At 40.0% G+C, this 21,139-nt stretch overlaps 2 protein-coding genes across 2 annotated transcripts in view; one reads left to right on the top strand and one right to left on the bottom strand.

The window, feature by feature from the left end:
- The window catches only part of dock5 (dedicator of cytokinesis 5), a gene marked incomplete at its 5' end in the record, with an annotated part of 49,139 nt that extends 41,675 nt beyond the window's left edge, over nt 1–7,464 (top strand). The window contains 7 exons of the mRNA XM_079250920.1: nt 1,663–1,746; nt 1,832–1,969; nt 2,201–2,346; nt 2,487–2,631; nt 6,291–6,450; nt 6,660–6,778; nt 6,907–7,464. Of these exons, the coding sequence (XP_079107046.1) occupies nt 1,663–1,746; nt 1,832–1,969; nt 2,201–2,346; nt 2,487–2,631; nt 6,291–6,450; nt 6,660–6,778; nt 6,907–6,990 (876 nt within the window). The 3' untranslated portion in view covers nt 6,991–7,464. The remainder of the gene's footprint in view (nt 1–1,662; nt 1,747–1,831; nt 1,970–2,200; nt 2,347–2,486; nt 2,632–6,290; nt 6,451–6,659; nt 6,779–6,906) is intronic.
- Nucleotides 7,465–17,062: 9,598 nt separating this feature from the next.
- Nucleotides 17,063–18,828, bottom strand: vsig8b (V-set and immunoglobulin domain containing 8b; the record flags this gene model as incomplete). The annotated part of the gene is made up of 6 exons (XM_079251725.1): nt 17,063–17,288; nt 17,393–17,531; nt 17,786–17,908; nt 17,988–18,140; nt 18,368–18,566; nt 18,673–18,828. 6 exons carry the CDS (start codon nt 18,826–18,828, stop codon nt 17,063–17,065), a joined length of 996 nt encoding a protein of 331 aa, XP_079107851.1.
- Between the last annotated feature and the right edge of the window lie 2,311 nt (nt 18,829–21,139).

The raw sequence follows: 21,139 nt of genomic DNA, 5'->3' as shown, positions 1-21,139 counted from the left end.
GACAACAGAAATGATGCTAGTTTACATCCCACTCTGTAAGCCAGAAAAGTCTCCAATAACTCCAGTAAAAGTCGCTAGATTTGTCGCTGGTCGCTATTAACAAAAAAAGTCGCCAAGGGCGTTTTGAAAGTCGCCAGATTTAGCGAGAACGTCGCCAAATTTTTTCCAACCTGCCGGAATCTGCGTCACATGGTAAAAGGATCCGCCATTGTCATTTGTTGAGGGAGAAAGAGGGAGCGCTTGTTTTTATGCAGGTGATGTCCCAGTTCGAAATGCGGTGCATTTGTGGTCTTTTTAATTTTTTTTAAATCATCGTCATTTGAAAATGAGACCGTATAAAAGTATGAATCGAGATCGCAATTCTTTAATGATTAATTGTGCAACCCTACTGCTCAGTATAACTACTCCTAGCTGTTGACCAATCAGACGCAGCCTGCAGGCAGGACATAGGGCGGAGTTTTCTCTGTTGGCTGGTTCCTGGCAGAGGCTGATCTGAGAGGATCATTACAAAATTAATGAAGGGGTTTGTGGAAAATGCTTTATTATATTTTGCCCTTCCGGACTTGCATATTTAAATAAACTGGACTGAAATGTGCATAAAAGAGACACTTTGAAGTACAAAGACTTACAACCCCGTTGCTTCGTTTGAGGTGTAAAAATATCTTCCAGTAAGAGATAATTATTTGCAGTGGATTTTCCAGCTTAAAGGTAAAAAAAAGAAAAAATATATATATATATATATATATATATATACATATGTATATATATATATATATATATATATATATATATATATATATATACATATGTATATATATACATATGTATATATATATATCGGCTATTCCTTTTTTTTATCTGCTTCCAACCTTAACTTGTAATCATTAAGTGAAGTGAGATGTTAAAACTCTCCTGCTCTTGATTTTTACTGAAAAGAGTTTACTTCACTCCCAGTGTGAACGAGCTGAGAGCGCTCTGCTCGGGCTTTGTTTAATCTTTTATGTCACTACTATAAAACATGCTTCTGATTAGCATGAATCAGTTTGGTCACTTTATAGCTCCACTTTTAAAAACTCTTATTCCCAGTAAAATGTGAATGAAACACAAAATCACATCAAACCTTTAAATTAAGTGAATTTTATTCATTAACTTTTATTTTATTCATTTATTCATTAACTAATTAGATTAGCTTCATCATGTATTTACATGATTTATTTTTACTTAGTGAGTCTGACATTGTAGGTCATTCTGGTATTCATAAGGCTTCGGGAGACAATACCACAATCTATGCTGCAGCTAAAAACACATAATTTTTTTTTTTTAATGTTTGTATTTGCAGTCTGCATGGTTTTATTAAATTATTGATCTGTTTCGTCTTAGGTGTTAACTGAATCTGCTTCAGCAGCGAAAGTGATAGAACATTTCCAAGCTACACTAGTAAAAGAAAAATCTCACAGCTTGAAACGTGGATAAATAAGTCTCTGTGTAAACCTTATTACTGGCACAATGTCTGGCCGGCCTTGTGTATTAACTACAAATTTGTTTTCCACTGTGGACTCTCTGAAAGGCTGTGGAAACCTATTCACTGTTGCTGCCAGCTACATTTCAAGCGAGCTTGCATGAAATGCTGTCAATTCGTCATCAAATTTTCATCTTTTGCAGGCATTCTTTACAGACGCCTACATTCAGGAGCACCCAGGTGATCACGGACGCATTGAAAACCTTAAACATCTTATCGCCCTGCAGGTAAATCCTTCTAGCATCATTGACGCTTACCTCAAGCAGCTTACATTTCTGTAATTACATTCCCCCCCCCCCATTCCCCTCCCAGATCCCTCTCTTGGCAGATGGAATTCGAATCCATGGGGAGAAAGCGACGGAGCAGCTGAAGCCCTTGCACAATCGTCTAGTCACTTGCTTCCAAGACCTTCGGGAAAAAGTGGAGAAGCATTATGGCGTCATAACCTTGGTGCGTTGCCAAATGCAAACTCACTTTAAAGTAAGAGGGTGCCAACTCTCGCTATTGGCCCTCTCGCCTTCCTATCAAATGCTTCTCAATCGAAGCAGAGTGTACATTATATTAGTGCAGGACCATAAATCTTCCTTTAGCCAGGCAATTACGTTCCCGTGCTTTGCTTGTCGTTCTACTCCTTCCCTGTAAGATTCCCCAACGATGCTTAATGCCATCTGTGTGTCCCAGCCCTGCTCTCTGACTGAGAAGAAGAAAAGTCGTGTGGGCTCGGTGGTGATGCCCTACATCCTGTCTTCCACTCTGCGTCGCATGTCCACTATCTCAACCCTCTCCAATGGCTCCTCCGGCCTCTCCAGCGGCTCTGCATCCACAGAGTCAGTCCCTGCGTCCTCTTGCCGCTACCTCTCCATCCCCTCTTGTTTTGAAGTTCAGCTGTAATTACAAAAAAACAAATTTCCATCTGATTGTGCATCTTTCTGCATCTCTCTCTCTGCCTCTGGTCATTAACAAACAGTTCCTTGTTGGCCCGTCCCAGCGATCACAGGGCTTCTGTTCTATCCCGCTCCGAGGAGGACAACAGGATCGCTCGAAAGAACAGGAAGGAGTGGAGCGTGAGCAAATCTCAAGTTCTTCTGGAGACGCAGTCAGATGCTGATGAAGTAAGCCTTATGTGCTAACATTTACAGTTTTTTAAGATCGTCAAGTGGCTCAGAAAGTAGACAATATTTCAGTTTAAAGGTTTTATCTGGGAGGACATGGTAAAAATCTGCAGGTCATCACCTGGTCTTTAGGTGGGTAAGTACCAACCAGATGCTGCTCATCAATGATAGATACCTGATCACCAGCAAGTGTGAACATGTCTGTAAAAGCAGATGGTTTTACTGGTCTGGAGTATCATAGATGTATTAACACAATGCCAAAGAGGTAAAACATCAGCAAACATTAATCTGGGAAGGTTAGAGGCAAGTGGCAACTTCTGGAGGTTAGAGGTGAAGCCTATGGAGAAGTGCCAAAAACTGCAGTTCCCACTTCATCCACTAGGGGCTCCAAAACAGAGCGAAACCCCATAGACTCCCATGTTAAAAAGACCAACTTCATGGCAGAAATAAACATGTTTACAGTTTGGTTCTAAAAACATTTTAGATTTATTAAGTCAGGTTTACCTTCATGACAACTGTGGGGGGAGTGAATTTTTTTCCAACTCCTCCATTTAAAAGTAATTTAATCTCAAAATTCAGCATATTTAGGGACGTGTCCTTTTGATTGACAGGTACCCAAAATCCCTCTTCGAGTAAGAAGAACGTAGAACAACCGTGGTTTTTAGCTGCTTAACAACGTGACTTAGCTTTAGCCTGCCTACCTCTGTTAGCTGGTTTGCTCCTGTTATCTCTTAGCTGCAGCCAGTTTGGAGTTTGCTAGATGTCAATCATCCACCATGATGCTCACAGCCTCCCCTCTAGGCTCCACCTCTTTGCCCATATTTGTATTTTCTGGAAGAGACTACGGATGTTCCTGCCAAGTTTTTGATGGTAGGAACAGCCCACCGAGCTTCAATTCAGCTCTTCAGGAACCTATGGGTGATGTCACAGAGGCTCCGTCCATCTTTTTTATGCCTATAGGCCATTCCCAAACTTTTAGAGTCCTTTAATGAGAAAGATTATTTACAAGTGGAAAGCTTTGAAGGCTGTTCAAGGAAGCTGTGAAAACAAAGCAAACAAAGTTACATCTCAGACTTCCCAGGCCTCATTTATCATGTTAAATGTTCAACTTCACCAGAATGCAGCTTATTCAGAGAAAGCCTTCTCGCTTTAAAGGGGTCCTATTATGGCATTTCCAGTTTTCTGATATTTCTACAGTGTTACAGTGTTGAATCCTCATCAGACATGTGAACGGCACTGTTTTTTTATCACCCAAACGCATGTTTGAGTTTGAGTTTAAGTTCCAGCTCTCTTTCTGTTCGGTTTCCATGGCGATGAAAAACGCGTCGTTTTAGAGAATTTTTTCTACTTGGAAATCCTTGTGACGTCCCGGGGGATAAGGTTCGGTGATTGGTTACCTTCTACTGGTTAACAAGGGCATGTACAAATACATCAGTTTATTCCAACTATGGCTGGTGAGTTTACCAAAGAGAGACATCCTGCTGCATTCGTTGCTGTGGGTTGCTGTTTTCCACCGCTCCCGATGTAGTGCAGTGGCGGGAGGCGGGGCTTAATGCGGAAGAGTCTCAATCCACTCGTTTTTCCCACAGGCTGATCTGACAGCCTACAGAGAGGGTCAGTCTGAAGTAAATAAAGCGATTTGTGACAATAACCCGATCAATCGCAGCCCTTCTGGTCTCAGAAATAAAAATAAATTAGCCTGAAATGCACATAATAGTTCCACTTTAAAAAGAACATGGCAACACAGATTACAACTGGAAACTGACTACAACACTACTGGAACAATGTCTTTTAGACAGATTAGACCAATATAGACATATGTGGTGAAAATGCACAGGACAACAAACACATATATCATTTCATAAATGTCTTGCACCAGCTGTAAAACTTGTTCAGGCTGATAATTAAGTATTGTTTTGCACTGAGTCAGCCATAAACTCCTCTGTAAACCAGAGTGTTGTAGAATTAAATGTGAGGCCATCAGTCCGACAGCAAACATTGGGATAAAAGCGGGTTGTGCAACTGGACCCTGCAGGAAGTCCATTATTATAAACGCTTTGACATAAAGTTCACCTCAGTTTCATCCAGACAAAGAGTCACAGTGCTGCAGGTCAAAGTCCAGACCTGAACTTTAGTTTAGTTTAGAAAGTATATTTGAACATAATGAAATCTAAAAAACAAAAACAAGGAAAAAAAAAAAATAGAAAAACGTTCAAAAGGAATCTGTAGAAGCATAAACTTATATGTAATCCCACCCCAGTGATGAGCAATACAATGTCAATAACAATAGTAACCCAATAGCAATACAACAGTAGCAAACCAGTATATTAGTAATACCTGTATAGTAAAAATAATAATAGAAATAATCCTTTTTATGTCATAATGTACAAGAATACAATAATCAGTGATGGAGCAATGCAGTAATAATACCAATAATAATATTATTAGAAAACAATAGCAGCATTCATTCTATATTACTTCAGTACTGCTCAATTATCATGTCTTTGTATATTGACTTAGATTTTTGGTCATTTGGACACTGCCTGTGATTTTCTCCCAGCAGTTTAACCCCCCAGACAGACACACAAAAACCTTTCCAGTTGCATCTCACCAAGGGCATTTTGAATATGATGTTCCCTCACAGTCTATCTACACCCCCCATCTCTCTGACTAAAAAGTTTTTGTACAAGGTGTGGTAATAAGTTCCTGCTAGCCATAAAAATAAATTGTGCTGTTTGATAATTCACCAGATCCTGGAGTTTTAGTGACTTGGACTGTAAAAACAAAGAATTTGTATGATCCAAATAACCAGCTTTATGTAAAACACAAACTGCCCTTTGTTGTAGTATTAATAATGAGTGAAGTGTGGTTTTATATTTGTAGCCCCAGACCTCTACACAGTACTGTAAGTAAGGTAATGTCAGTGAATAACAAGTGACTGGTAATCCAGAAACAGCTTAATTTTATTTATGATTGAAATATTCTTTGCCACTTTGTTTTGTATGTTTCTGATGTGGGCTTTCCAACTAATTTTATCATCAAAATCACCCCCAGGAATTTCATTTTTTTACATATTTAATCCTCTCATTATCTGTATGCATGTGTATATCATCTTTGTTATTACCAAAGACTATTATCTTAGTTTTTCCAACATTCAAAGGCAATTTCTTATCATCCATCCATTTTTTTAAATGAAATAATTATTAAGAAAATACTCACTAAACTGAAGTAAGGCTAAATGGAAAGTGGTTGAAAATTCCTTCACGATGATGAAATACATCATACATGTGGTATCATGCAGGAATTAAATACATCGAAGCACTAGTTGTTTTCTGCACTTTTACTTCACTTTAAGCATTTTGTTACATAAATGATAGTCCTGCTTATGTCTCGTATTTTTAAAATTTGCTAAAACATTATTTTTTACTTTAATGAATTTATTCATTTCACTTTGTTCAGATATATAATACCTTAACATTTAAAGAGGATGTGTTTTCTCCTGCAAAGGCAGCTTTCTAAGTTACTTACATCACACCGTGTCAATTTGAATAAAGCTTTTCGGTATTCCTGAGTGAATTAGGAACCGTTCCTTTCTGCTGCTTTGTTTCACATGCAAGTTTTATGTATTTATATAAACATAGTTTTTCCCTTTATTCCAGAATCAGCCAGAGAAACAACAGAGACCTAAAAGTTTACAGCTGGGAGACCGGCGGGTCACCCTCTCCCTCTTCCAGGGCGTTTCATCTCAGCCGAGCTTGTCCAACCCACTCAGCCCACTCCCTGCCTCTCCACACACTCCAAACACACCTCGCAGTTCCAGTACGTATCAACGTACTCTGCTTCTGACAAACACCACACCGCATGCCAGCATCTTGTTTTTCCTTAACAGCTGTGTCTTTCACACAAAAAAGGAGCAATTTCTTGCAGACTGTCTTTCTGTAAGCACATTCTAGTCTGTAGACCTAATCAGGTCACACAGATGCATGCGGTCTGAAAAGCTTTTATTTCTCCCTCCCCACCCTTCCCAGGTTATTCATCACTTCTCAGTGACAATGATGCCAATACCATTGACACCCCAGGGACTCCCCCACCCATGCCTCCAAAGAAACACCCGCATGAGATTGACAACCCCGGGTTCTCTTCAGAGGTGAATGTGCTGGGAGAAAATAACAACCCCTCCCTGATGCATATTTAATGACAAGTAAACGTTAAAATATTCTGTTTTTATTTTTATTTAAAGCTGTAACACGAGCTCTCCCCTCCCTTTCTCTGCAGTTCACTCCTCCGTTACCAGTGAAAATTGAGAGCAAGCCTCCTCCGCCGCCTCCCAAAACTCGAAAGTCAATGTTCCCCTCGTAGGAGAGAAGAGAACCCCCCCCCACCCCCCCCAGTATGGCTACACCTACGCACAGACTTTGAAGTTTCACTAATTCCCTGATTTGACTGCGATGAAAGCACAGTCTCATTTGTGGTATTGTGGAAACATCACAGTTGGGTACAGAAAGCAGGAATTTCTGCAACAATCATTTCTGTCTGATTCAGGTTCCTCACAACTCCAGGCAGTCATGTGCGCTTACGTTTCACAGGTAATGGAGTTGTTTCTAGTTGTTTAAATGATGAAAACATGCAGGGTCATAAGAGGATGTGGCTCTGCAGAGATGGGTCTGTTTTTTTTTTCTCTGCTTTGTGTTGTTTTTCAGGGTAAATTTTAGGTACAGTCTGAGATTCTTTGTGCTTTTTAAGGTAATGAAACAGTCTTTCCTTCAAAATGAGTCACTATGAGGTTGTTTTTTAAAATAAATAGCAGGGAATAAGAATGAACAATGCTGCAAAGTCATGTTTTATTTTTTGATGTGGATACGGAGAGACACTGGATGACTCACCCCCCACCCCCATCACCTCCACTCCACTCCCCCCCCCCCCCCCCCCTCCCCCCAGGCTGTTTAACAGCATTCCATACGATCAGGAAGAAGCTGCCTTAGATTCATGTAAAACTTGACTAAGAGCAGGGAATATAATGTACAGAATGTCACTGTTAGTTTGCAATGAGTCGGTTTCATGTTTGTCGATTGTGTGTACTTGTATTATGACCAAAGTAATTTTCCTAAACCACGGAGTTTCAGCAACACTGGACGGCATTATTGAATGTGGTGCAGGTTCTGCATTTGTTTCGTTGTTTATTATGAACTCGGTGCTGTAACGGATGCTTCCCAGATGTTCAGTGGAAGTGCAGTTTTCCTTTAAGGAATTGCTTCCATATTTTGAGGAATACACCATTTTATTTTGTGGGGGTTTTTTTGTTGTTTTTTTTATTTAGTTTTTGTTTACAGTACATATTATGAAATAATTGATACCAAGCTTCCTAATTTGTATTTGTAAAGTAAATCTGTAGCTGAAGCCAAGAGCATAGCTGGACTTTGCATTAAGAAGTGGAGGAAACAGGTCGTCTTCCTTTTTTCTAGTTAGTGAAACTGTGATCATTCTTTGTTTTGCAGTACAAAGGTTATGTGTGGCTGCCAGGGAACCTCTCAGTACTGCTAAAAAAAATGGTTCAAGGTGGCCGTGGAGGAGTCAGTCACATTACTTCCTGTTAATCGTTAGTAAACAGTGGCATCTGAGCACTGATTGGCTGATTCTGTTGTCATCTAACAGTGCCAAACTTGCTGTTTCTAATTTTTAAGCTAAGCTATCCTGCTTCGGGTTTCATTGCATACTTACCCTGCGAACACAACGGCGCCTTCTAACATGTTAAATGGTATCTTAACAGAAGCATCAGTGCTGTAAGCTTGGCGCTTATTGTTTATTAAATTCAGCTCGGCTTTGTTATAAAGTGACGTTTCATCTTTTAACTTTGGATCAATGCTTTCTATTGACTGCAGTATTTCTTGATAAATTTACACAACCAGGCTGGACAGAGATGGTTTAGTTTCAATGCAGTCATTTTAGTACATTTTCAACAGACTGCTTTACTTTGCACTGTACTTTGCTTTTTTTTTTAAAGAGATCAAAATGTATGTGCCTTCATATTGTTAAATCTATGCATGCACGATGTTTTCAGACTGATCACATTGATTTGATGTGAGTATTTGAGGTTTATTTTTAGGTTTTAGTTGTTTTACAAGGGATTGATGTGCACTACAGATTCCATAACCAGCATTACAGAAATATTGTCTCAGTGCCTCGGGATATTTTCTGAAATGAACAAGCTGTTGACTGAACCAAAAATAAAGACTTTCCCTCTTTTCCTTCCTTTTCTTTTTCTTTTTTTTTTGATGACATTGACCTGATATTTATTTTAGAAAGGCATTATCTACATTACTTCACTGTAATCCTGTCAGCAGAGAGGACACAGATACTGTGTGCTCTCAGTCGAACTCTGCACTACGCTGCTCTCACACAGTCACTTGGATGCTGCATGAAAAATTATCCATTCAAGCTCAACACATCGAACAAGCTGGCATAAAACTTGTGATTTATGCTTTTCAAATACAATTGGGATACATGTAGGTAAATGATGCCGCTGTAGCTCAAAGTGATGCATGAGCTGAGAGGTTATTATCGGTCCAGACCATCTGCAGGGAGAGGTTTATAAGATGTTTATGGTGGGTTCTGCTCTTGCTAATCTGGATTGTTAATGGCCTGTTCCCTCCTGTCAGATAGTGAGGTACGGGCTATCAGTATGCATGCAGGTCTCGGGAGCAATGAACATTTGTAGTGATGTTCAGTCATGCAGAGAGAGCAGTGTTGTAACTGCCAGCTCCTGTTGGATGCCAGGGAACATCTCCATAGAAACATCCTCCGTAACGTAACATATTTACAACTTTTCATTGAACTGATGGGACATTAATCATTGCAGGATTGTTCCTTTCATTTCCATAGTTGGTGTCTTTACAGCCTGCTTACATTGCCAGTGGCACGTCTGTGGTCAACCTTGAGTTGTATTGTTATCCTGTCTCCAACACAAGCAGTTTCTATTTAATTGAACCAAAACTATGTAAACATATTTGGTTTTTCTACAAGAATGTCCAAAACATATATATAACTTTCCAGTAATTGGACAATTACTAAGTGCATAATCTCAAGTGATATACTTCCAAACAAGATACTTCGATCGAGTTGCTTCAGCTATTTTATTGTTCTTCTTCTTCATTCTGATATTCTACCATAATTTTTTTTCTCTACATCTGAAAAGCTCTTTCTCAAATGAGGTTTTTGCAGAAACTAATTAATTACATTGTTATAGAATAAAAGATGAAAGCACGGTTTTTGCCATGTGACTTTTCGCTTGCAGCCAATGTCTGGACTGTGTTCTCCCCTTTTTATTAGATTTTACATCTTCCCCAATTTCCAGCACAGTCGTTTTCTCTTTGAACTTCCTTTTCATTTTATTCCGTCCTGCTAACGCTGCTGCCATGTTTGGCCAGTGGACAGAGCTTCAAATCACATATTAACATTTGCTATACCTGTTAGATTTCAATTTTGAAGCTCCACAAAATAAGTTCAACTCTTTAACTTTAAAACTTGGAGACGTAATATCCCCTCTCTCTTTGCTAGATCTTACTTGGCATCGTTATCATTTTTTGTGGAGTTTGTTAGATATATTTTACCTAAAGGTGCTTTTTGTTGAAAAAGTATTCAATGAGAGAAGTCAACAGATCCAGAACAAACAGCAGCAACTGAGGGGCTGGCATGCCTGGCAGCTATAGTGTGTGACAAAAATCTTTTTGTATATTTTGTGAGAGTTTGTTGTACCAGATTTCAGTTTGTTCTTGAGCTATTCACACTTTAAAATAGAGGAAAAACTTGGGACACAGGAAAATCGCCCCGACACATGATGTCTTATTTGACCTTTTTTCAGAAAGTATCGATCTGAGCAAACTAAAATTTTTATATGGTGTCTATTGGATAAATAAGGAGAAGCTTTCAGAACGATCTGGAGGCTCAAGTGCATTGGATGTGCTGAAAATGTATTGAGATGACGTGAAACACACACACACACACACAAGTTTATATTTTCCAAAAGTCATGGCCAAAGCAACTATGTCTTTGAACATATGTTTGTTAAATAAAGTTTCAACCAATTCAGCAAAATACAGTTGCAAAATTTTATTGCCTTTTATTTTTTTCCATCATTTTTGAGGTTTTTATAATTAAAAAAAATACTTGTGTATTCATCATCTATCATTAGCGATGCATGAAAACAAGTACTTTTTTTTTTTTTAACTAATTAGATGGATTTGTTTTAATCAAATTTGTATTTGTCATGACTAAAACAAAAAAAAAGTAAACTTACAGAATATTGTAAGAGTTTACCGCTGCCATGTTGCAGTGTGAAGTCATATTGAAGTATTTACTATGAAGTGTCACGTTGAACCTCCAGCAGCTGTAGGAGGATGGCAGTGATGGAAGTCCAAGCCTTCGCATGTCTTAGTTCCCCTGCATCAAAGAAAAATATGCCCTTTTTTTGCTTTGTCCACTTATCTGCTGGAGGGATCCAAAGCCTCTGCAGGGATTAGCTGCACTATTGTGTCTCTGCTTTGAACCTCACTAGGTGGTGCCAGAGGGTGTGAACTAATGTAGCGTCACAAAGAAGTCTGCTGCATTTCTTTTTTTTTTTTTTTTTTTTCTTCAAATCTCTGTTTATTCTGGGCAAGTTTGTTGGGCTTGAGTGCACATTTAAGGAACATCCAGCTTCACAGCAACACCCCCCCTTTTTACATATAGACAGAGGAGATGGCTACTTTTCCTTAGGAAGTGTTGTTTTCCCACTCCAAAGGTGCAGGTGGGTGCCTGGCCTGGCATCCTTCCACTAACAAGCAAGCCACTGAGGTCCCCATGTGCTGCTGCTACCATCAGAAACCTGGCTGAGAGAACACTCTTAAAACCTCCGTCATGAAATAAAAATTCAGCTTGTGTGTACAGTCTTGTTTTATTAATATGCTCTGTACTCTCACCACAGTCACATGCATTTTTTAACATTTTAGATGGGCGCAGACTTGCATCATGTCAATGCAACCATGCTTGGAGATATGTTTTGCAGAGCTGACTATTATTTGTTCTGCTGAAATATTGATGTTTATCAGGTGTAGTCTGATAAGGTTGTGATTTGCATGGCATGTTGGTTACCTGTGCGCTGTATGTATCACTTAAACAGCTCTACTTTTCATGCTCTAACACAGCTAAAGCATCTTACTGATGACACAGCAGGATGTTGGATTTTGCTGAAAGCGCTCGCACTAAGGGATAAAAAGTAAATCAACATTTCGGTAACACTTTACAGTAATGATACAGATCATATACTCAGGTAAAATGTAACTCGTGATGAACTAATGTATTTATTAATGAAGACTTTATCATGAAATTCTGTCGCTCATCATAAACTATGATCTCAAAGTTGATTCATGTGTTTACTTGATCCTTAATTAATCATCAATTAATGAACAATAGTTTACTGTTAATTCATCAATATGTTGACATATTTGCCAGTTTAAATAGAAACGTATCATTTAATTCACTGCTACTGATTTTCTTTTCATTTGTATTTATGGCAGACACACTCAAAGAAGTTCATTTGTGTGAACATGGATGTAAAAGCACTTTGGATGACTATCAATAAAGGTTGATTGTTGGTTTATTTACTTATTTATTTTCTGTTTTGTTGTTTCTAAAGCAGCTATGTATTTTATATAAAGCCTTTCCATACATACCAGTGTTATATCTTTGTTAAATGTACTGCATTAATACAGTGATTTTAAAACCCTCATTATCCCTTCAAACGCTTTTACATCCATGTTCACCTAAGTGAACATTTTAAGTGTGTTGCTTTAAATAAAAATAAATGAAAAAAGTAGCATTGAATTAAATGATATATTTGTATCTAAACTGGCACAATTGCTGACATATTGATGAAGTAACAAACTCAATATTCAACTTTATTTGTATAGCGCCACTTCACAACAATGTTGTCACAGGGTACTTTACATACACAAATCAATATAACACATCATTTTGAGCCAATTCATACAGATCCTATCATGGAAACCAACTGATTGCATTGAGTCATGACTTGGATCCAATCCCCCATCCTGAGCTGCACACGGTGACAGTGGGAAGGAAAAAACTGCCCTTTAACAGGAAGGAAACCTCCGGCAGAACCCGGCTCAGGGAGAGCAGCCATCTGCTGAGGTTCATTAATTAATGATCAATTAGGGGTCAAGTAATCACATGAATCAACATTGAGATCATCATTAGTTCATGATGAGCAACAGGAATTCATGATAAATAATCATGACATCAAAATCATGACTTCCACATTACTTAGGTATGTGATTTGTACCATTATTATAAAGTGTTTCCAACATTTCTTTTAAATAGTTGACAACGACTAGGTGATGCTTAAAAAACAAAAGGCTTGTAGCTCGACGTGATTTGACCTTTTAGTTTTTAACATCTTGCGCAGGACCAGGTGTGTCCTGATGTTCCGGCACCTTCAGACAAGACAAACATGGAAATTCATCCACACAGACATTAAAGTCGTGTATCAGAGCTTTCCAAAGAGTCTTCTTCCCATAGATGAGCACCAGGGCAGTGACAGTTGTGTAGATCGATGTAACAAAGAATGTGACCCCCAAAGACTTGTCATGGTTCACCACGATCTGATAGTTGACGTACAGATCAACTATGAGGAAGACGAGGAAGTTGGCCGCTAGAGACAGAGCCATCTGGATCACTCTCATCTGAGTGCCGAGCTTTGGGAGGTGAGCGCCATTGGTGCTGGTTTTCATTTGGCGGAGATGGATGGCCAGGTGGACAGAGATGGAGATGCAGCACTTCAGCATGATGAACCCCGGCAGTACGTCAGAGAGGATCAGATAAAGAACGTCGTAAATCTTGCCAGACCTGCTGGTTGGTAGTAAAACCCCACAGTCCATGTGCTCATATGTGACGTTGTCAGGGCGAAATGCAACGAGCATGGGCATGCAGGTAGCCAGGCCACACAGGGGGACGAGAACAACCCCTAAGGTCACATGCCTGAGGATGATGGCCTGGATGTGTGTGTAGCAACGGTTGGGAGTGCTGACCAGCTTAACGCTGTAGTAGAAAGTGAGAAAGCTGCTGTCCCACATAATGGTGAACTTGAAGCTGTAAATAAGCAGCAGCAAAACGGTGTAGAACAACTTAGCAACAAGGCACTTACTATCCACCCCGTCCATTGTCATCCAGAAGTAACTCCCCAGCTGGTGAGTCACATCAGCCACCGACAGAGCCATGATGATCGTATCACTGGGACTCCTCTGTTTTTTCTCCTTCTTGCTCCACAGACTCGTCAAAAAGATGTAGACATTAAAGAAGACAGTCGTGACGGCCAACAGGCCTGACAAGATCCAGATGGTCAGTGTAGCCTCCTCTAACATGATGATAATTTTTACCCCGAACACATGTGCAGCGCAAACTTCTGAGAATAATTTAATATTTCTGTGTCAGACTCTGCAAGCTGTGTGGGGCTCTTCAAGTGGCCTGTTTTCACTGCGTTCAAAGAGATGACAAGAAGGAAGAAAGAAAAGAAAACCACAGACGAGTCTTCATTTATATCACATCATGGAATTGGTCCCAGTTCATCTTTGGGGCCTGAGGAAAAGAAAATCACATGTTTAGCTTTTGAAATACATAAAAGAATCAGGTAAAGTGCTCTCTTTTGGATTAAGATAAAATATGGGAAAACTGAAATTTAGGTGGTCACGTGCAAAATGAAGCTTAAACAAGAAGATTAGTAATAATAACAGGGTGAGAAACATTTTCTACTCTACCTCAAATGAAGCTCGTTTGGATCAGATGAGGCTTCGCATTCACTTGAATTCCTCTGAAGGTCTCTGCTTATTTTCTTTTAGTTTCCTAATAATCAAAATGCTCTGCCTGAGTCAATGCGGTTTTTGTTAAAAATTAATCACCTCCAGGAGCTCTGTCTACAATGCAGACATTAAAGTTAACTCTCTGGAAATAAGCGTTTCCTCTCAGGGATTTATACAGAAGCACATGATTTGCATCACATCTGACCGCAGGTAGTGGTGGAGCAGCATTTGCATTTGCAGGTTGGCCAGCTTATGTGTTTGATATGGTCTTTACTGTATGTCTGTCAGTGCAGCATGACAGCTGAGATAGCCCACAATCTACCACACACCACTTGCAAATGGTTTTTCCTGCTGCAGCACCACATATTTACAAACCCCTGACCAGCAGCCGGCCCATTTATCTGACAAGAAAAGCAAACCACTCAAAGATCACCTTCAGCTTATGCAACTCTTTTATTATTGTAGTTCAAGCACAGGAAGGCGCTGACTTTATGTTCACACTTTTAGCATGATTCAGTTCACCTGTTCAAAGCAGAGCAGGAAAAACTAAATGATCACGCCAACTTAAAATAATGATATGAGCACGATTAGAAAAACACGTAACTTTCAGAACTTTTATCATCTCAACAGTCCTATCAAAAGATGAGATTATGTAGTCGTAGCAGTAACTTCTAAGTGAGCATACATTCTTCACTATCATTTAATTTCAGTATTCTGTTCTTTTTGTGAAGCTTCTAATTAAATGCAGGTTTTATGTTTTCTGAATCACTGATTTTACATCCTGTCAGACGCCTGTATTGAACGTCTCAGGGAAGAGTGTTCCACATTTATAGTTAACTTTGTCAACCAAGATCCAAAGTAAAACGCTTCCTTAAAAACATCACCATGTTTTAGTTTAAAAAAAAGAAGATACAAGACAATCTAGAGTCAAATTTTGAAGACACTTTTCTGCACGACTCCCTGAAAACTCTTTTAAAACTGCGATTCCTTTAACCTGAATGGGAAGAAGACTCAGAGGGAGCAGGGTTTTTTTTTCCCCTCATTTTGATAAATGCCAGCCGTGTTAGAGGTTATCCTACACACAGAAACTTGTTATTAAATTTGAATGATGTTGCAAGTGTCACATCTGAGATCTGTTATGTCTTTACCTGCTTTCTGCACGTCTGTCAAAAACAGGAAAAAAAAAGGCTCTGAGGATGTGCAGTTGAGTCACATTTATACAAACAAAAACGTCCGCATCCTTCACGGGTCATTTTATGTCCTGATGACACACACACACAGCTGATGTGTGAGTGTGTGTGTGTTTATCACAGCATGATCTGTATCTGTGAAGGAAGCAGAGAAAGAGTTTTTTTCTTTTGCTCGAAGCCCATCAACCAGAATCACTCGTAGCTGCTTTTTATTAATTCAACGTGCACCTTTTGAAAGTGAAATCAGGGCATGATTGGGTTTAAAGAGAAGAGAGGCTGCAGGCACAGTGCTGACTCTGCCTGCTAAAGGTGTCAGCTACAGGTTAGTGCCTCAGCTGTGTAGTTAGGTTGATAACTAGCTGTAAAAACAACACAAAGTTTATTTTACAACTCTTTCTTCTGCCAACGAAAATATTTCCAGGGGGAAAAAGTAGAGAAGATGATCATGGAGAAAAATTACTACCAATAATCAGACTAATAGTTTCTTAATGTACACAGAAGAGCAACTATAAGATGGCTTCCTTGACAAGATCAGAATGTTTAAATTCAACTTTTATTCACATTTCTGATTAGATTGCTTGGAAGCTAATGACTGCTTTCCTGTCGTAACACCTCACTGTCAAAGTTCTGACAATATTCTTGATTTCTGCAGGGTAAAGCAGTGTTTTTCAACCGCTGTGCCGTGAGAGGTTACCAGGTGTGCCCTGAGAAATTTCCCAAATTCACCTCACTGGTCTAAAAAATGCAGCTCTGTGTTCATCCAAACAGGCCCCGGTGAAAGATAAAATTCCTTCCTCTTGTGTTTCTCTAATTTCTGTTCAAGAGGCTTTGATGAGATGGACTTTTTACTAACAATATAGACTTTAAATAAAAAAATAAAAAACATTTTGTTTTGTAGTTTGCCTTGTGATTTTTCTGTGAAAAAAAAAAAGTGTGCCTTGGCTCGAAAAAGGTTGAAAACAAAAGGTAAATAAATGGATTTTCCTTTCAAAGAGATGTGACTCAAACAATTCTGAATCTTATTCTGTCCAGAGATAACAAAATGCACTTCAGTCAGCGAGTCTTAGGATTTATTTTATACACTTTAAAAAGCATGATTGATCATATGAAAAAAAGAAAAGAGACACACACCTTCATAAAAAAAATACTTGTGTTCTATTTACATTTTACATACAGTTAAAGCAAACAGTAGTATGTAATGGTGACTGGAGAACCAGTTCTTTTTGTTTACATTGGCAGCAATGCGTCACGGTGCGTCGTGACAGTCAACCTGTCTGAGCCACACCAGCTCGGCCGCCATTCTCCTCAAGTCGTCTACACACTTTGCTCAGAGACTTCTTCACAAATAGCTTTAAATATTTTGCATCAGAAAGTGTCGCTTCACGCCTGCAGCTACACAGCATATCCATACTGAGGGTCATAGTTGAGGGAAGTGGTTTTCCCCTCAGTGACCGGCCCATCACTGCCAGCCCTGTAGATCTGGCCGGTTTCGCTGATACTCTGCAGAGGACTGGCCACAGCGTTGTACTGCATCCCATGATGGGTGCGGTATTGCAACGCTGAACGCGTACTGGAGTTCCTGCTGCTCGGCCTGCTCTCTGGGGCCCGAACGTCCTCCCTGAGGAAACCAAGTAAAACAGGTTCCAGTTACATGAAGCTGTGATCTGAGATTTCTCTTCCCTCCACTGAGACTTGAAATGGTCTCCAGCTCTGATGCAATACCTAATTTCATTTGCAACCTCCTTCTGGTAGCGTTTCTTGTGGCAGCAGCAGACCAGAAGCCAGATGAGAAGCAGGAGGAGGAGAAGCAGCAGCAGGGCGCCGATCACTGCACCGACTATGACGCCCACTTTATCGGTAGCTGCAACACAGGACATGGCACAGACATCAAACCAGTGCTGCTACATGTCTGTCAAATCAGAAATTCCATCTTGAACAAGCGACATGAATGGGGGGGTTGGCATTTTTTGCATGAATATTTCAGCAAACGCAGCGCCATGCAGTGATCTTAGTGTTCAGAGTAAAACGGATGACGACTACATCACTGTCTCCACGACACCTAGAGGTGACTTTGGTGGTTATTGACTCTTTGTAAATAAAACCGACTTGACTTACGGTTGTATGCTCGTAGTGAATATTTGCACTGAGTTTGGCCAACAGGGTTTTTTGCCTCACACACATAAATTCCCGTGTTGCTGTCTGTATGGTTCCTTATCAAGAGCTCGCCGCTCTGAGAATCTGATAGAAACAAGAGGGATGCTGTTTCAGAACCAACAGGTGAAACATTACGCAGATCTGGTGAGGCTGACTTTCTCACCTTGGGTGGCAGCAGCTGGCATTGCACCCCCACTCTCTCTTGTCCACACATAACTTACAGGATTGGTTCCTCGAGAGACTTGACAACGAAGAGAGACCGTTCCACCTTTCTCCTCGCTGCCTTCAACCCAACACTTTGGCGCCGACGGGGGAACTAATGAAAGAAAATGAATGGATGCATAAACTGCTGAGGCATGAATATTTTATTCATGTATTCATTCAGGAGCTGGAAGGTGAACGTATAGGCACGCAGAGAAGAAGACAAACAGGAAGAGCCGCCACATTCCACGTGAATGAGAAGAGCATTGTGAAGAAGGACAGCAGGACTGAGCAAATAAACAGGTAAAACCGGTACGAAAAAAACCAGGAATTCCTCCTCACCCATTACCACCAGAGTGACTTTTCTCATGTCGACACCTGGCAGCTTTTTGACTTTACACTGGTATGTCCCCGTGTCGGAGAGCTTCACATCAGCGAAGGAGATGGACGCGTCTCCCTGCTTTGGGTCTGCTGAAAAGCTGATCGTTTTGGCGAGGCTGGGATCGTTGTGGTGCACCTGGCCTCCTGTATACGACAGGATCTGATATCCAACATTTGCATTGAGTGATGACAGTTCAGGTTTTTCCACCAAAACAGGAAGTGAAAGAAAAAGCTTAATGCATGCCCTTAGAACATATTCAGCTCACCAGTTCATCTTTCTGTGTCATGTCTGGTCTGACGTTGGACCACTCAATGTCCAGCTCTCCTGCGTCCTCGGTGCCCGGTGTGAACGTGCATCCCAGGGTGACTGTCTCTCCCTCTCCCCTCTGAATGGTCTGTGGCCCAGATGATGTTATCTGCATTGCCTCTGTCACATGGAAGAAAATCCCCAAAATAAATACAGAATTCTGGTCAAATTAAAATGATTCATGAGATACAAGATGAAGAGATGAAGAAGTGTATCCACGCTGGTTGGGAGACAAACAGGAAAAGACAGAGGAAAACTAATTTCACTCTAAAATGTGCTTCCCAGCTGATGACATGCGAGCTCCAGGATGTCCTCGTGAGCAGGCTCAGGGTGCAGAAGGAGAGCTGATGTGAGACTAATTGGCCTCTTAAGTCAAACTGGAAATATGAGGTTTTAGAGCTGGAATATAAAAAATAAAAACGTAGAAATTATGTGTTTTTCTCAAATGAGTTACGTCTTAATTTAATTCTGGAGCCTCGTTAACTGTGAGAAATATATTGGTGAATGATGATGAAAAGTGAGTAGACGAGCAAACATGAAAAACGTTCTTGACAAGTGGCAGTCATAAGCCATCTCCGAGCCCACACACACACACACACACACACACACACACACACACACAGCCGACTCACTATTTATGGCCATGGATTTTAATTATTGATGATAGCTTGTCGTGTATTAGAAGAATTCAGTGCAGATTATTATGGAGTGGCAACATATTTCAAGGGATCAAAGTTATTTATCTTTATAATGTTCAACTCTCCAAAAAGAGAAAAGAACAAAAGTCTTCTTAGTGTTTTTCTGTCTTAAAAACTCAACTAAATATCTAAAGGAAGCAGAAACGCGGCGTTCTCCTGTCACAGCTCATCCTGACTCCAACCAGAAAACTCTGAAAGCCACCACAACAAAGTGCGTCAAAGAAATTCATGAAAGCATGTAAATGGGAGATGTGATGAAAGGATGCAGGGGAAAAAAAAAAAAAAAAAGTCAAATCTGAAATTAGTCATTCAAGTGTTTACACTGTGAAAGCCCCCCTGGGTAAAACCCAGTTGTAAGGAAGATGGGTTTTCAGTGCAGAGGCATGCCAGCAAGCTCAGTCACTGAGCTTAATACAAAGAGTTGCAAATGTTCACATCCCATGCAGCTCTCTCACCGGCCTGGATGACGCATAATTCCAGTGTGATACTGGCAGGTTTCATTTTAACCTAAAGAATCTATCAAATTTCCTCACACCAAGCCAGCAGTCAAGCGTTTCTCTGATGGGACAGGGAGACGTGAAGATTTAGTGGTTCACAGGTTTGTTTTTTTTTTAAAAAATTTTTTATTGCAGGACTTGAAAAATATTGCACATGTTACGCTCACTGTTGATTTCATTTACTTCTCCTTTTATGTTGTTTGCATATGAAAATAGACGGCTTGGAAGGGGGCCCAAGACTCATTTCTCTCCTGGGGACATTAAAGTCTCTCTGGGTTTTCACATTGAAAATGCACACAGCTGTTTAATCTTTTGCAGCAGCAAAACAGGTATGAATGTTATGCAAGGTGCTTGTCAGACACCCACACTGTACAAGGTTCACCGACTGTCAGCAATGCGATTCTCCAGTCAGATCAGAGTGGAGTATTGTGCGACTCACAGATCAAAACCGCAGAAAACACCTGTTCCCTGAGAGATAAATTGCCATGTACCCATCATCGTCTGCATTTTAAAGGTTCATAAAAAAAATATGGTGGCACACGAGCCAAAAAAAAAAAAAGAAATATAAGAGACAAATCTTCAACAAACTTACTTGTCCTTGGCTGAGTAATGAGAAGCAGAAACGCTAAAGCCAACCTCAGCTGCAAGCTTGTGGATCCAGCCTCCATTGTAACCCTGAGAAGCATGAAGAGAAATAACAACATTCAAGAATTTCTTTTCAATCTGCTTTTTCTTTAAGTGCTTGCCTTTAAATATGAACCTTGGAGTTAAACCATAACAGCTGTAGCTTTATGGGTTTTTACTGCACAAACAAGGTTAAGATTGAATGAAAGATAACCAAACGGTGGCTGGAAGTAAACACTGAATGATGAGCTTTTTCTCAACTCAGAAGCAGAAAGGAAGAAAAATTCTGATTTACCTCAAAATGAAGAAATAATCCCGAGTAAAAGTTTCCTTTCAGGTGAGTGTCAGCAGCGGAGAAACTGGATTATTCTGTTCTCAGGTGAAACTCAGCAGGTGTTAAAGGCACACCCTCTCCGTCCAAAGTGCATCTGCAGGCCACTCCCACTTTTAGGGCTGGGAACACTTCAAGCCTCAGGTTTTAGGTTTGACAGCTCAGTATTTGTAAGCTAAAAAAATCATTTTAAACATTTTTCACAAGAATTTTTTTATACTGACTTTATCATTTTGATTTTTTTTTTTAAATAAAAGTAGCTCATAAAACTTTGAA

This window comes from Telmatherina bonti (assembly GCF_933228915.1).
Source record: "Telmatherina bonti genome assembly, chromosome: 13".
In the NCBI taxonomy this organism is placed as follows: domain Eukaryota; kingdom Metazoa; phylum Chordata; class Actinopteri; order Atheriniformes; family Telmatherinidae; genus Telmatherina; species Telmatherina bonti.
This window is presented reverse-complemented; position numbering and strand designations above follow the sequence as displayed.